At 43.3% G+C, this 15,690-nt stretch overlaps 1 protein-coding gene across 8 annotated transcripts in view; it reads right to left on the bottom strand.

The window, feature by feature from the left end:
* Positions 1 to 15,690, bottom strand: part of Raf1 (Raf-1 proto-oncogene, serine/threonine kinase) — a 60,656-nt gene that overhangs the window by 2,040 nt on the left and 42,926 nt on the right. For 3 of the 8 annotated variants that reach the window (XM_008763217.2, XM_039107056.2, XM_008763218.4), the window contains exons 3-14: positions 15,505 to 15,617; positions 13,009 to 13,111; positions 12,562 to 12,719; positions 10,908 to 11,006; positions 9,189 to 9,342; positions 8,617 to 8,676; positions 5,390 to 5,417; positions 5,155 to 5,282; positions 4,731 to 4,848; positions 2,995 to 3,079; positions 2,388 to 2,564; positions 1,264 to 1,310 (exon numbers count right to left, since the gene is read on the bottom strand). In XM_008763217.2, coding sequence (XP_008761439.1) covers positions 1,264 to 1,310; positions 2,388 to 2,564; positions 2,995 to 3,079; positions 4,731 to 4,848; positions 5,155 to 5,282; positions 5,390 to 5,417; positions 8,617 to 8,676; positions 9,189 to 9,342; positions 10,908 to 11,006; positions 12,562 to 12,719; positions 13,009 to 13,111; positions 15,505 to 15,617 — 1,270 coding nt within the window. 8 annotated transcript variants of the gene reach the window in all.

Consider the following 15,690-nt stretch of genomic DNA (forward strand, 5'->3'; position numbering starts at 1 on the left):
GGGTTCAAGCCTTAAATCTATGCTACATATCATGTATCAGGAGGTATGTTAATCTTGGCCCAGTGCTTAGCTACTAAAAAACTTACCTTGGGAAAGTATAGCAAGGAGTCATGGCCACTGAACAAGCACAGCTCATTGGCCATGCAGAACAGCTGAGCCATGTACTGAGTTATAGCATGGGAGGTGCAGTTGGTGAGGGGATGCTGTTTCTAACAGTGGCCTCCAGGCCGACTTCTGTACATTTAAGGACAGTAAGTAGCTATTTTGAAATTTCCTGAATACTGGGGAATTCTGGGATACTGGTTCTGAATTAATGCTAATTCCAGGAGACCCCAAGAAAAATTGTGTCCTTCCAGTTAAAATGGGAGCTTGTGGAGGCCAGGTAATTCATGGAATTTTGGTTAAAGTCTAACTCACAGTAGTTACAGTGGGCCCCAAGCTCATCATCCTGTGCAGTAAGGGCTGTTATGGTTGGAAAGGCTTAAATGGAAGCCTTTAAAGTGGCCTCTGACAGGAATGTGAAACAAAAGTGTTACTTCCCTGGCAGAACTGCAGTAATCAGTGCCACCATCAAAGACCTGAAAGATGCAGTGGTGGTAATTCACGTGAGATCTGACAGACTGTACCAGATATGGTGTCCTTACTTGAGCAATTAACATACCTCCTGATATACAATGTATAGCTATTGATCTAGCAAATGCCCTTCTCTTTGGTACCTGTCCATAAGGACTACCAGAAGCAACTTGCTTTTGATTGACAAGACCAGCAATATACCTTTAAAGTTGTACCTCAAGGATGTGTTAATTCTCCAGCCCTGTGTCATAACTTAGTTTGAAGGGATCTTGGTCATGTCTCTTCCACAAAAATATCACATTGGTCTACTATATGGATGACATGCTGGCCTGACCAAGTGAGCAGGATGTAGCAATCACTTTGGACTTGTTGGTAATGCTTATGTGCATCCGAGAACTACAGGCTAAAAATAAAACAGATCCAATAACCTTCTCAAGCTATGCTTTGGATAATCCAGCCAGGCTGAGGTAAGTCTATTTCAAGTTTGTATCCCAATTCTGAAGGAATTATTTCCAGATCACTGTTGGTTTAAAACAAAACCTTAAGGAAGGAACTCTCATGTTGGCTTCTCAACTACATTTTTGTTTTCCTTTAAAAAGACCCCTTTCTTCCCAGTCCAGCACCATGAACCCTGTGTGAGAAAAAGGCCCCTTTGGGTCCTTAAGCTGAGAACTCAATACCAAAGGATACTGTTGGATTTCATGTCTCTGTGGATGATGTTCTTTGCATGTAAATAGCTGTGAAGGAGAAAAATCAGTTAACTGAACTGTTTTGAGACTACAGCTAATAAGTCAAGGCACCAAAAGGCCTGTCTGTCTTCCTAACCTAATCCTGCCACCTACAGAAAGACTCCAGCATACATGGGCTGACACATCAAGCATTAATTTCATTTGAAAGGTAACTGTGACTGCTGCACTGCCCATCAGCTAACTGATGGGTAGCACTGTGCCCTGCATATTACAACTTGGATTTGCCAGGCTTGTAGGATGCTGTATTTTACCTCACATTCTGCCTATCCAAAGACAAAACTGAGAAGTGAGAAGGCAGGTTATCAGTAGCCAGGGGTGACTGTAAGCTGGGTATTTTCCTGGGTGATGAGAATACAGAATGTAATAGGATGACTATTCTATGAATATAGAAACCCCCTCCAAAAAGAATTTGTATGGCATGTGAATTATATACCTCAGTGCTTCTTAGAGTTCTGTATGAATTTTTTGTTGTTGTTGTTGTTTAGTTTTGTTTTTTGAGATAGGGTTTCTATTTAGTCCTGGCTGTCCTGGAACTTACTCTATAGACTAGATTGGCCTTAAACTCATAGAGATCCTCTTTAATGCTAGAATTAAAGGCATGTACCACCAGTATTTGGCTTCTGCATGAGTTTTAACAACAGGAAAAAAAAAAGCCTGTGTAAAACTCACACTGTGCCCTCACCACTTGAAAACTAAAGCTTAAGAGCGCTGCCTGGTGCTCACATGGTCACTCAGCACCATGTTGAGCAAAAATCCTAAAGATGGCCTTTGAAAGAAAATAGATCATCAAAAGTGACAAAGGGGCTCAAGAAACGGTTTGGGTGTTTAAGAGAACAAACTGCTCTTACAAAAACACTGTTTCAATTCCATACATACACACAGACCCACATAAATATAAAGAGAGGTCATGGCTGAATGGGTAGTCAGGCTGATGAGAAATGGGAACTCCAGACTTCCTTACATGAATATTTGCTGTAAAAGAGCCTACCCAGGTGCTACTCACTCTGGTCCCACAAGGGCAACTCAGGGTTCAAGCCACAAGGACTCACCAAGCTGTCTACTTACTCCATTCCCTGAGCTGTCTGCCGGGCAATGTCAATTAGCTGGAACATCTGGAATTTGGTCTCCTGGACATGCAGGTGTTTGTAGAGACTGCTGCCTTCACACCACTGGGTCACAATCGCCAGGTTGTCCTTTGTCATGTACCCCATGAACAGCAGGATATTAACATGCCGTGTTTTGCTAGGGGAAACGGGGTGCGGGGGAGCACAGCTGTGAGACCACCTTCCACACACCTCCATGCTAACTTTGCTTACAGAGGATGTGCTTTGCACAGGACCCCTTGTCTGTGGAATCCACCTCTGTCCAACTCATTCTCTACAAAGCTAAGAGTGATTCAGTAACTAGGCTGAGTGTTTGAGCTCCAGAGCAAAGCAGATGAGCTATAAAAAAGATGCTTAGAAATAAGGGCTAAAAACTATCTCAGTACCACAAACTAGACCCATAGAGCTGGGCTGTTAAGTTTTGAGTACAAAGGGATACATCCATAAGAAGGGCTCTTCTGGCTTCCAGCACATATATTCTAGAGGAAGAATGTCCCTTAAACCCACAGCAGGTGCTGACCTGCGCAGCCTAGCCCTAGCTAACCCTGCTGTCCAGGGGCTGGGCTCACCGCAAAACAGCCACCTCGTTCCTGAAGGCCTGAAGTTGCTCTGGAGTTGGGTCAACCACCTTTAGGATCTTTACTGCAACATCTCCTGCAAATTAATTTGTAGTCACACTCAGTTATATAGTCTTTATTTTTTTCAAATACCGTAGGATTTATATGCATCTTACCTTGTTTTTTTTAAGACAGGTTCTCCCTGGGACCCAGGACTCACTCCCTGACTGGGGTCAGCCAGTAAGCCCCACCTACTTTCCCAATACTGAGATTGCAAATTGAGTACAACCACAGCTGGGTTTATATAAGTGCTGGGGCTTGAACTCAGCTTCTCATGTTTGGATGGCAAGCACTTTACCAACTAAGCCGCCTCCCAGCCTTTCAAACACCCTAATTCTAAGGAAGATAGGGAGTCACTTTTCAAAGAACGTGTATCTGTGCAGGCAGAACAAATATGCCAACTAATACACATCATGTGACTGAGATGCTTCACTGCTACTCATACCCATGGAGGCCTTCAGCAAGCCTGCATCCACCTGAGCATCAAGGTAGGTGGTGTGGGCTAGCTCCACAGCCTTACCCTGTGAGGACGAAGATTGGGAGTGACAGGAGTACTGAAACCTTGCTGCGTCACAGCATGTATGCTGTCAAATCAGCTTAAGTGGTGAGACCAGGAAGATGGTTGGTGGCCAGGTGCCTGCAAAGGCAAAACCTGACAGGCAGGCTAGGAGTGCAGGAAGGAGGCTGGAGGTGATGCTGAGCAGCCCTTCAAGAGCAGGCTTTGCCTAGTTCATGGCCTGCTGCAGTGACTGCCTTCCTTTGCAGACCAAGAGACAAGCCAGCAGGGTATTAACAGGTCTCAGAGAAGGAGTCCTTGTACAAGTCACTAGCCAGCTCTCTATCTATGCTCTTAAGAAATCAACTGTTTGGGGCTGGAGAGATGGCTCAGTGGTTAAGAGCACTGACTGCTCTTCCAGAGGTCCTGAGTTCAATTCCCAGCAACCACATGGTGGCTCACAACCATCTCTAATGGGATCCGATGCCCTCGACTGGTGTGTTTTCAGCTGGTATGCCAGCTACAGTGTACTTATATTCATAAAATAAATTTTTTTTTAAAAAAAGAAATCAATTCTTTATACAACAACTAGGCTAGGCAAAAACCTGTGTAGTGATGTTCACTGAGAGAAATAGATGCTGCGGTCTCCAGAGGAATTTGGACGTCTGCACACTTGATGCTCAGGACCTTTGTCTCTTTCTGCCCTATTATCTATAAAGTCACTAGCACCATATCTGAACTGGGGGACGGCATATCAAGAGACTTTGTAAGCACATTCAAAAAAACCCCTACTTATATTGCTAATGTCCTAAATCCAGGTGTTAAAAACCTGGTGTGGAAATGGTTAAGTATGTTGCCACCTTATTCAAGCTACAGCTACAGAGTTTAAGCTCGAACCTTCTAAGTGATCAAGTGTTTCCCGTGGCACAGGAAGAGATAGCTACAATTAACCCTTAATACTTGTTCACTGGTTTCTAAGCACCACAGGGACTTATTATATTACCAATTACTTATTATTATACCAATTAAAATAATACAAGGTTAAAGTGCTGTGGAATTTCAAAATTGATTTGATTGCTAGGTGTGATCAAGTACCTACAGAGAAAGTCACCATGAACCAAGAAGCCCCTAGCCCTCTCTGCTAGAACCTGACCACCAGAGCGCTACAGCTAGAAATGGGCCATAAACTCACCATGCCACTTGCCCTTGTACACAGTGCCAAAGGAGCCCGAGCCAATCCGAGTAGACAGCATCACCTCACTGGCTTCTATTTCCCAGTAATAACTTGAATCTCTCTGCCCACGAGGCCTCTGAAACAAGTAGAGAACATTCATAATCCGTGCTATCAAAGAAAGGACCGTCCTAACCCCATCTGTTCCTGCTTCCTTTAATGATAGACACCGTCACTGCGGCTACAGTCTCTGTCGTTGTGAGGAGATGTCAGTTCAGTGAATTGTAGCCAAATGGCAACTTACAGGATGTGAAAGTGCCAGGGAGCACTGGCATTCATTTCCCTTTAACATGTTTTATTAGATTCCCACCCCCAAATATCTAATTTCCAAGCGTTTATCTTCATTGAACCCCGAGTGACAGGAAGTGTTACTGGCCATACTCACAATTTTGTTTTTTTCCTGGGTCCCAGATCCTGGCGCCCTCTCTCTTTGTGCTGGCACAGGGGTTTTGGGCTGTGACCAGCCTGTTGGGCTCAGGTTGTTGGGGCTGCTGGACAGGGCTGAAGGTGAGGCTTAATAGACAAGACAAACAGAATCCGCACGTAGATAAGCCAACAGAAGATCACAGCATAGAGAAAAAAAGCCCATTACTGATCACTAAATGACTGGGGTAAAGTACCTGATTCACTGTGACTTCGAATTGCATCCTGAAACAAAAAACAAAAGCTGATCAGGCAAGCTAGAAAAGGCTTTCTCTTTGGGGGAAAGGTTGTAGGAACAAAACAATTATTAACTCTCTAAAATAGAAATTATACTTCCATATTCTAAATTCCTGGTTTATCTAATGTCAAAAGCAAATTTTTCCCAGATTGATTTCTATTAAATATTATGTTAAATGAATGTCAATATTCATGGTAACAACATTTCTCAGAGAAAAGGAAGGCAACAGAAACAAACCTTCAGCAAAGGCTGGCAAAGTACTATCAATAGGGATCTCCTCCAAAGACTCAGGTCTACTGAGACTTAACCAGAGGCAGAGACAGAGAGACAGAGATCCAGCGAAGGCTCACGTTCACTTCATTAGGAATAAGGACAGATATGGACCTAAAGTTGGGTTTGACAGAGGTAAGCACTACTTGAGGCCTAAGTCACAGGGAACTGGAAGGATAACAATAAACCCCAGAGCCTGAATCCTGTGTTTACATTTTTAAAATCCACATGGACAGAATATGGATCTCAGCCTCAGCTCTATTAGCACTAGATATTACTTTAAACCTTAGTAATGTTCTCAAGCAGGCTACATTCTCTTATGTGACAAGCCAACTCTACTAGACACTGTTTCAGAGACTAGTTCAAATCATGGAGACCTACCTCAACAGGACATTTTTTAAAGATTTTATTTTTGATTTGTGTACTGTGCACCACACATACACACACACACATGAAAATCCAGGTGCCCACAGAAGTCAAAAGATAATGTGAGATCCCTGAAGCTGGAGTTACAGCTAGTTGTGTGCCTCCTGACATGGGTACTTGGACCTGAACTCATGCCCCATAAGAGCAGCAAGCACTCTTAACTGCCCAACTATCTGTATAGTTCTCCATGGGGCAGTTCTAAACTCTAATTTTAAAATTCTTCCTTGAGTGTGGGGTGTATACAATAATATAAAACCACTTGACCCTCATCACCTCAGAAAGTGTCTTTCTAGAAAGTCACCTGTTACTTTTCTTTGTATAACCACAGCAAACAAGATATTTGTTCTACAACACTATTACTAGAATGTTCCCACTCAATATTTTAAGGTTTATCTTTCATTTTATATGTACGGGCATTTTGCCTGTACATGTGTGTGTGCACCACATCTGTGCAGTGCCCTTGGAGACCAGAAGAAGATATTACATTCTCCAAAAGTTTTTAATGTGCGTGCTGGGACCTGAACTAGGGTCCTCTACAAAAAAGGTGCTCTTAACTGCGGGGCCATGACTCCAGCCATGTTTTCTGTTGGTTGGATGACTGTTTGGTAGGTTTTTTAAATACAGGGTCTCACTGTGTAGCCCACGCTGACTCTGAACTTGCCATTCTCCTGCCATAACCTTGTTAGTGCTATGACTACATAGCATCACCATGTGCCACCATGATTAGCTTTCAAAGATATCTTTACAAGAGTAAAACAAACCAAGCTACTGTGTGTTCTCCCCTTCCAAATCCCCCCCGCCTCAACACACACACAGTTTCAGCCACCCTGTCCAAGTATCTTAACAGTATAAAACCGAATTGTGAGTCCCAAGCCTATCTGTAAATATCCTATCCACAGAGATACTTAAGAATCCAGATCCTTGGGACTGGGGAGAGGATTTGGTTGCTGAAGGGCTTGCCATGTTAAGCATGAAGTCCAGAGTTTAATCCCCATGTGGTGGCACATGCCTATGAGCCCTATACTGGGCAGATGGTGACAGGATGATCCTGGAGGCTCACTGGCTGGGCAGCTTAGCCTAGTCAGCAAGCTCCAGGCTCAATGAGACCCTATTTCAAAACACAGCTGGAGGGCAATTGAGGAAGACATCCATCCCTAGCCTGCACATGCCTACACACACACAATACAGATCTTCACTCTACAACTCATCTAGGCCTGCTGGTGTGTGTGAGTGGGAAGGGTGGCAAAGCCTGGGATCTGCCTATCACAATGTAGCCAAGTAGGAGAAGCCTGGTCATTCAGCCAATCTCTTCTGTTATGGTTACTGAGTAGATTATATCCCAGAATACAGTGGGGTAGTTTTCAATGCCTCTTACTTTTTCCTTCCTCTGCCCATTATTTTATTTGGTAGTAATTACTATAATTGGATCACATAATCCCAGGATAAAATTCTAAGTGTTCCTAAGTTTAAGTATTAGTTTAGAAGAACATATTAAGCCAAAATATACATATACAGTCCAAAATGCTGAATGAATCCTGTGTTATAAAAAAGAAAAAGAAAAGGAAAAGAAAAAACAAAAAGCCAGACATGGTGGCACATGCCTTTAACCCCAGCACATGAGAGGCTGAGGCAGGCAGATCTCTGTGAGTTAGAGGCTACCTTGGTCTACATAGTGAGTGCCAAGGCGGCCAGAACTATAGAGAGACCCTATCTCAAAAAACACAATACTACCTCCATAAGGGAAAAAAAAAGCCACAAACAAAATTTTCTTTTGAGGCACAAACAGGATTGATACTTGTGCTACTTATGTTAGAAACTGAAGAATTTTCACTTTGAATCTACTAACAGTTTAAACAGAAACAAGTTGGACATGGGAAGAAAATGGCTACTTTATGATTCTATTACTGGGACTAATGATGATAAAGCTGTTAGCTTACATGGGGTAGGACAAGCAGTTAAAGGTGATTTATAGCTAGAGAGAAACCTGCACCTGAGATGACAGGTGTCAAAAACAAGTTTTTACAAAGATCAATTCATGGTGTTATGTGCTCATGTCTCTTGGGTCTTTTTTTATTTGATTTTGAAATAGGATCTCACAATGTAGCCCAAGCTGGTCTTCAGTAAGGTCCTCCAGAGTCCTCTAGGCGTGTGCTTATATGCCAGACTTTCTGATAAGCTTTTCTAAGTCGTACCAACCAGATGGATTTCTAATGTCTGAACTCAATACAGATGCTGTGTTACTATACTGGTCCATCTTTTGAGAGAACTGAGTTTTAAAAACTGTTTCAATGCCCTTGTCTTCAAAAATCTACCTTGAGAAATTCACCTATTCATGATATCCCACAGAGTGTTTTACTCATAACTATAGAAAAGGGAAAAAAAAATCATGGCAACAAGTCTGGCTAGAAGTATAAATGTACAGTTGTCTCACTTAATAGGCAGTCTCTCCTGTTAAACCCAAGAAAGCAAAGGCATGAAGAAAATACCTACTCTTCCCCTCAGACAAAATCGTCTGGAGCACGCCCTGGGAGAAGCATTCAGGCTGTTATTCTAGTCCAAAGCAATGAGAAATAAAGAAGAATAAAGAACAGAGGAAGCATTTGAAGTGTATTCAGTTGATTTTAAAGATGAGCTAGAAAGCAAACCAAACAAACAGAACACACAAGGAAAGAAAGGGCAGTTTACAAACACTGCCTGGCACTGACATAGTTCCCTCAATGCACAGTAGACCCAGCGCTCCTACTTTACAGTCCTCTAGAGCATCTGAGTCGTCACACTACACCCTCACTGCTCTGCAGCATCTGTACCAGCGCAAAGAAATCCTATCCAAAGCTGGGACCCAGAGCACACTGATTAGTGAGGAGCTGTTTCCTGCTGGAATGACACACTGGCCTAGTTATTAAGCCAGTCTTTAGACGTTAACAGATTTAAAAAGAACATTTCAAAGTCCAAGGGCCTGAGAAAGTACTGCAACACTCCTGAGCAGCTTTGAAATCCACATTCTCTGGGCTTCCCAGTGTTAACTACTGCTGCTCATCACCACCCCCAAGGGGCCCTATTACCTCAATCATCCTGCTGTCCACAGGCAGGGTGGTGCTGACCATGTGGACATTGGGAGTGGACGTTGACCTCTGCCTCTGGGACAGGGAACCTTCAGAGGAAGGGCTGGAGGTGTTGAAAGTGAAGGCATGGGGTGTGGAGTATCTGTGCTGGGAACTGGGCATGGAGGAGAAAAAAAGTCCCATGATTGGTACTCAGGCCTCCACAGTGGCTAAGTCTTTTCAACTGCTTAGCTCATTAGGACACTTAAGGGCAAACCTGACCCATACAACCCATGACACAATATTTCACTCTCTCAATATGCACTACAGACTCTTCTGTGTTCCTTTTCATGCAAAATTTTGAAAATGAGAAATAAATGTACTTATCACCCCTTGTGAAGAGTCCATTATACAGTTTATCCTTGGTAATAAAATCACTCTTCAGAATACTTCAGAGTTTTCTAAGAATAGATCAGTATTTGCCACAAGTACTACCTAACTGGAATTGGCCCAATTTAATTCAAAGAAAGACTGGAAATCTCTCCCTGTAGTCAGCACACAGCAAAGCATGTGTTCTACTGTTAGGACATCTGCAGCCCGACTGTGAAAAGACTGTTTCAGCCTAGGAGCATACATCAACAAGTGCAGGAGGAGGGCTGGGGTGCAGTTCCATGGCAGACGGTTTCCCTAGCCTGTATAAAGTTCAAAGTCTGAACCGCAACAGCTTGAAACCAGTAACTCCCATGACTAAAGGTCTGACTCCATAGCATGTCATCTAGATGAGGTCCTAAATTCCACCCCAACTCCAAAAAACCAAAGCAGACCATATGTGTTCCATAGATGAAATTTAAGGTTTGTTCCGATCACACTCACATGAATTCAAGGGATAAAGGCTGTTTTTTCTAAGGAATACTATTCTGTCTGTGCCCATACCATCCTGAACAGGCCTGGCCTTATTTAGGGAAGGCTGTTCCCTCACTGAAATGCCACCTTGCATTAGGAATTGTACATTTAGGTTTTCTAAGTCTAAGTCTAGCTCCTTATCTTCAAGGTAAGTTGTTTTTTGCTTGAATGTGGTTCAAATTACCAAAAAGGATTCGATTCATTCAAGTCAGGCATAAACACATATTTCAGCACAAATTCCTTGTTCTGAATGCTGCCTTTAGTTCTATAGTAGCTTTACGGGGATCATTAAATAATAGCTGATTATCTATCAGACATTTTAGACAAAAATGTAGATTTTTTACCTTAGGTCCTAAATACTTGCGTGTCACTGACTGATGTAACTCACTGAACTTGGAGTTTTAGAGCCAGAAAGCAGTGCAGACAAGTTAGAGGCGAACTCTGACCATAACCAGATCTACCTCCAACTACCCGGGTCTTAAGCCTGGGGAAACATCTACAAGTTCAGGCCTGCTTTCTTCTTAGTTGCTATACTCACTTTGGGGACCCTTTCCACAGATGCTTAATTCACCACAACGGGAAGAAGACAGAATTCAAGCTTTTTATATGTGTAATGTGAGATTGAGGTGGTATTGTAACAGAAGGACTGCGTCAAAATCACTTTCCAGAATGTAAGTGCACTGGGACCACAGAGAGAACGTGGCGAACACTGTACTTGGTGTTCCACAGAAACAGCCAAGGGTCTGCAGACAGGACATGAAGAGGGACTTCTTTGTGTTCAGGCTGACAACCTAGCCGATCAATGCAACTTTCCAAAAGCCCAAAGAAAAACCTTACCTAGCAGGCATCCGGGAAACAGATTCTCGCATCCGACGCATTGTGAAAGAGGGTGGTGCTGGGACTCCACTGTCACTTGCAGTGGAATTTGGAAACAGCCTAGAAGAAACAGGGAAAGATTAGTTTGTGGATTTGGTCCTCTCATAGAGAAACCATCCTGCCTTGCCTCTAAACCCAAAGCTAAAACCCAACTTCCCTTGATTCATTTTCCTAAAGTCAGTCACCTACTATGAAGACCATCAACCTGAAGGGCTGCATTACAGGCTGAGTGACAGCAACCAGCTGCCAGGGTATACCTCTAGAAAAGTGGTCCTGTCCAGCTACACTACACAATGCTTCTTAAGTGATAGAACAACATCTCACAACCTCTACCACATACAGCTTTTCTGGAACTGCTGTCTTTGAAACACACACACACACACACACACACACACACACACACAAATTCATTATATTTAGTACCAACAGTAAAACAGAAGGGGAAGTGGGATTACTATTAACCAGGCACATTCATTCCAAATGCTGAGTCCTGGTGCTAAGCAATCTCATGTTATCCCCACCAACTCTTTTGAAATGAAGGAACTGAGAAGACTTGTGCTAGTGACAGTCCTAAGGGTGTGAGGTGTGCGCTGGCCACAAGCACATGCCTTTCTGCTACTCGAGTATTCTGAGAACCAACAAGTGACTTCTGTGGGAGCTAAAAGGTTCCCTCCCATTGTGAATGAAAATGTTATTCCTTTCATTTTCCGAACATGTTGCAATAAGGGTAAAACTGACTTTTCATAATCTCAACACAAGTTTTAAAAAGTCTCTAAGAAGTGTAATTTAAAATATGCATTTAAATCATTTTCTCTCTGTGAAATGTATTTTTGTATCTGGCTTATCTCCTAACAGAGAGAGTCTCAACCTTTTATACCCAAACTGTCTGAGGCCCAAACACATTGCTCCCCAGTGTGAGAGGAAGGAAGCAGCACCAACTCCACTTTCTGCTTTCTTGGGATATAACCTGCAGCCCTGGCCACTTGAAGCCCAGGTGAAGAGAGAAAACCCCACCCTTCAATTTCCATGTCCCTGTTCATCTCCTTGACAAAGCAGTGTCAGTATTAATTTGACAGACAATGGGTCCTGCCTGCTTGTGGTGGTGTTTGTGCATCTGTGTCTGAGTTCATATGACTGTGTGAGTACCAGAGGTCAATGCTAGGAGTCCTCCTCAATAGTTTTTGAGATGGGATCTCTCACTGAAACTAGAGCTCAGTGACTCACTAGACTGTCTGGCTAGCAAACCCCAGGCTAGCTACCGCTGTGTCTCCACTTCCCCAACTCAGAGATTACACTGTGGGCCCAGCTTTGATGTCAGGGCTGGGATCAAGCTCAGCTCTCATGCTTGCTCAGTTAACACTTTACCAACTGAGTCATCCCCGCCCCCAGCTCCCTAGCTGTTTATTTTACAGCTAGACAACCACCACACTAAGAATAACTAATTTCAGAACTATATTATGCTTCTAAAGTAGATTGTTTCTGACTCACAGCAATCATTTATTTAGCAAACCTAAAACTCAGATTTAACATTGAAAATGTGTAATGAACACCGTCAAAAGTGTGTCTGGACCTGACCCTCACATGTTTTTCAAAGAAAAAAACCATAGTGCCTTACAAGAGCTGTCTGATATTACTCCAGTCCACACACATAGTAGGTACTTTGGTGCTACAGTGCTCATGAAACTTGTAGCCACAAGTCTGACATCGAAATCCATTTAGCAGGAACTTTTGACAGATGTCACAGAATGCAAGCTTCAGGAACGTTTTCCGAGCCTGTGACAAGAAAGCAGGTATAGGATTGTGAGAACTCGAGTGACAAGCAAATATAGCACTGTCTTCACCAGCCTCAAGAGTCCCCACTGGGAAGAATCACACTTCCGACACTGTCAGATTCAGATTCAGGGTAAAGGGGCCTCTGTTAGCGGACTCTAAACTACCAGCTATACATGACAGCACAGGGAGGGCTGAAAGCAACTAATGTGCACCCAGGGCTTTTCAGGAAGGTCAACGATCTACCGTAGAGAGCCCAAAATGGCAAAGAAAGAGAGAAGCTGAAACTTACAAAGTTGTGAGTTGTGAGTGGAACGTGATCCAAAAAATCCACTTGCAGTTCTTCTCCAATCAGAGAGGCGGCGTCGGTGTTCCAATCTAAGCGTGCTTTCTTACTAAAAATTACCCAAAGCATAACATGAGAGAGCACTGGACAAGGCTTAAGACATTAGAGCAGTTCTGTCTACTGCATGCTGGCTAAGCACACCTCACAGGTGTTCTGGTTCCACCCAAAAAATAAGCCAAAGTGTATGCTCCTAAAAAAGTGTCCTTTAAACAATGAAGTACAATCCCATGACAAGAATGACTGTGTAATGTTAAAATCCTACCAGGCCACTACAGGTCAGTGTTCAACACCTACTTCCACCTGAAACACACACACAACACAAACACATGTGCTGTGCATTACCTACAGGCTTAAAAGTTGGTTGTAGAAATTATAATAAACACAAGTCTACAGGAGCACAACAGTCTTTAAAATTGACTGACACCACTTTTTCTGTGTCCAGAACAAGGAAGACAGGAAACCATAGTGATTTAAGCAAAAACTGTTGTTCAGGTCCTCTTCCCATTTGCTGAGGATGAATATTTCCAAATGTACCGCACATATGACATCACTCAGGCCCCTCCTATCAGCTTCCAGAAGCCAACAAGCCACTCCCCTGGTTACCCAAAGAGCAATAATTCATTCCTTAAGATAATCCCCTATGCAAGGTAGGGAAATGGCATCTGTCTAAAGTACTATTGTTTCCTAATGAAGACCAGGAAGGAAACCCCAGTTCCTGAAAAGGGAGGAGAGAATGCAGATCAGCTCCAAATCAGTACAGCTTTGGAGAAGAGTAGACCAAGACTCTGTCTCAGAATCTCCCTAGTCCTGAAGGAAGTCTATGTATCAGCTTGGGAACAGACATGGAAATCAATCTAGCTAGATAGAGGTGATGACAAGTTGAAGATGAGCAAACTGGCTGAATAAGCAGAGGAAGGAGGAGTCACTCCCTGAGATGCTCTCTCCAGCCAGGGAACTCAACCACAGAAAAACCAAGCAAGAGGTCAGTGACAGAAGAAGCACTGCTCCCTAAAGAGGACAGAGTCAAAGGTTTAGCTAACATAGTAAAGAACAATACATATGTGGTGCTCTGTTGCTATGGGCCATGATCTCAGCTTTTGAGGATGGGGAAACCACCTCTATCTTGCTACCACCACTGGAAATAAGGTGTATTTTCCTGGAAGTAGAAATTCCCTGCCTCTTTCAGTCTTGTGGCTATCAGACAGTCAAGATGTAATACTCATCAAACTGAATACTTGGCATATTCCAGGCCCTAGGCTCTGTCTCCAGTACCACCAAAAAGAGATGGGTGAGGAAAGCATGAATGACAAGAGTTTCCTTTAGGACTGTAGAAAATGTATACATATAGCAAAACAACACGAGATGTTATTCCTCAGGTCCCATCTATCTTGCTTTTTGAGACAAATTCTCTAACTGATCTGGAGTTCAGCAAGTAGGTTAAACAGGCCAGCAAGTTTCAGGGACCTGCCTATCTATGTCTCCTGGTGATGAGGTTACAAGAACAACCACAGCCAGGGTTTTATGGCAGTCTGGCACTCAGATAGCATGGCAAGCACTACACTGACTAGCGTATTTCTTCAAGCCAAAGATGAAAAGGGATAAGGGATAGGGGCCCCGGGGTTATGGGGGAGAGAAAGGGCCAAGGGACAAGGAATAAGGGAAAGAAGACAGAAAAGAGGAGAAGAGTGGGCTAAGGAGATAGCTCATCAGTTAAGAGAACTGGCTGCTCTTTCAGAGGTCCTGAGTTCAAATCTCAGCAACCACATGGTGGCTCACAACCATCTGTAATGGGATCCAATGCCATCTTCTGGTGTGCATGAAGTCAGGGTACTCATATACATAAAATAAATAAATCTTTAAAAATTATTTTTAAAAAAAGAGGAGAGGGAAGAGACGTCTTTCTGTATATTTGAATGTCTCTAAGTGGTATGTGTGCAAAGATTCCCTTGGAGGCCAGAAGAGGGCATCAGAGCTCCTGGAACTGGAGCTACAACTAGTTGTGAACCTCCTGATGTGAGTGCTGGGAAGTGAACCAAGAGCAGCAAATGCCATTAATGAGCCAACTCTTCAGCCCCTAGCACTCTTAAGGGGGGGGGGGGGGGGGGATAGAAACCACAATGCAAACATGTTCAGAGTACCCACTTGCATGGCAAACACCAGGAAAATTCTTCGCAGTTAAAAACATGCCTTCTAACAGTGCCGCCTACATCCCTGGATATTGCTGTTAGGATCTCCTATGCACTGTAGATTTTAGGACAATGTCCAGGCAATAATTTCAAGTTCTCAGTAGCAAATTTTTCTGAATTGACACTTTAAAAATAAAGTATATACACACACACCAATCCCTAAGAAGCAAATACAAAGCATTTGTTATAGAACAAGTTATTTGTGGCCAGGAAATGCTTAGAATTCTAAAAGGTGGCCCCCTGGCTCTGCTCTTACCCTTTGTGCTCCTGAAGAAGTCTGAACACTGCACAGCACTCTGGCTGCAGGCCTCTAACCTTCAGAGCTTTCATAAGGCAGTCGTGCAAGCTCATCCCATTCCGCACATTGACCTGCAAACAAACGAGCACCTTTAGAACCAATGTAGGCTACAGCACCCCTTGCAAAAGTGAACCCTGAAGTGCA

The sequence above is a fragment of the Rattus norvegicus genome, chromosome 4 (assembly GCF_036323735.1).
Source record: "Rattus norvegicus strain BN/NHsdMcwi chromosome 4, GRCr8, whole genome shotgun sequence".
NCBI lineage: Eukaryota > Metazoa > Chordata > Mammalia > Rodentia > Muridae > Rattus > Rattus norvegicus.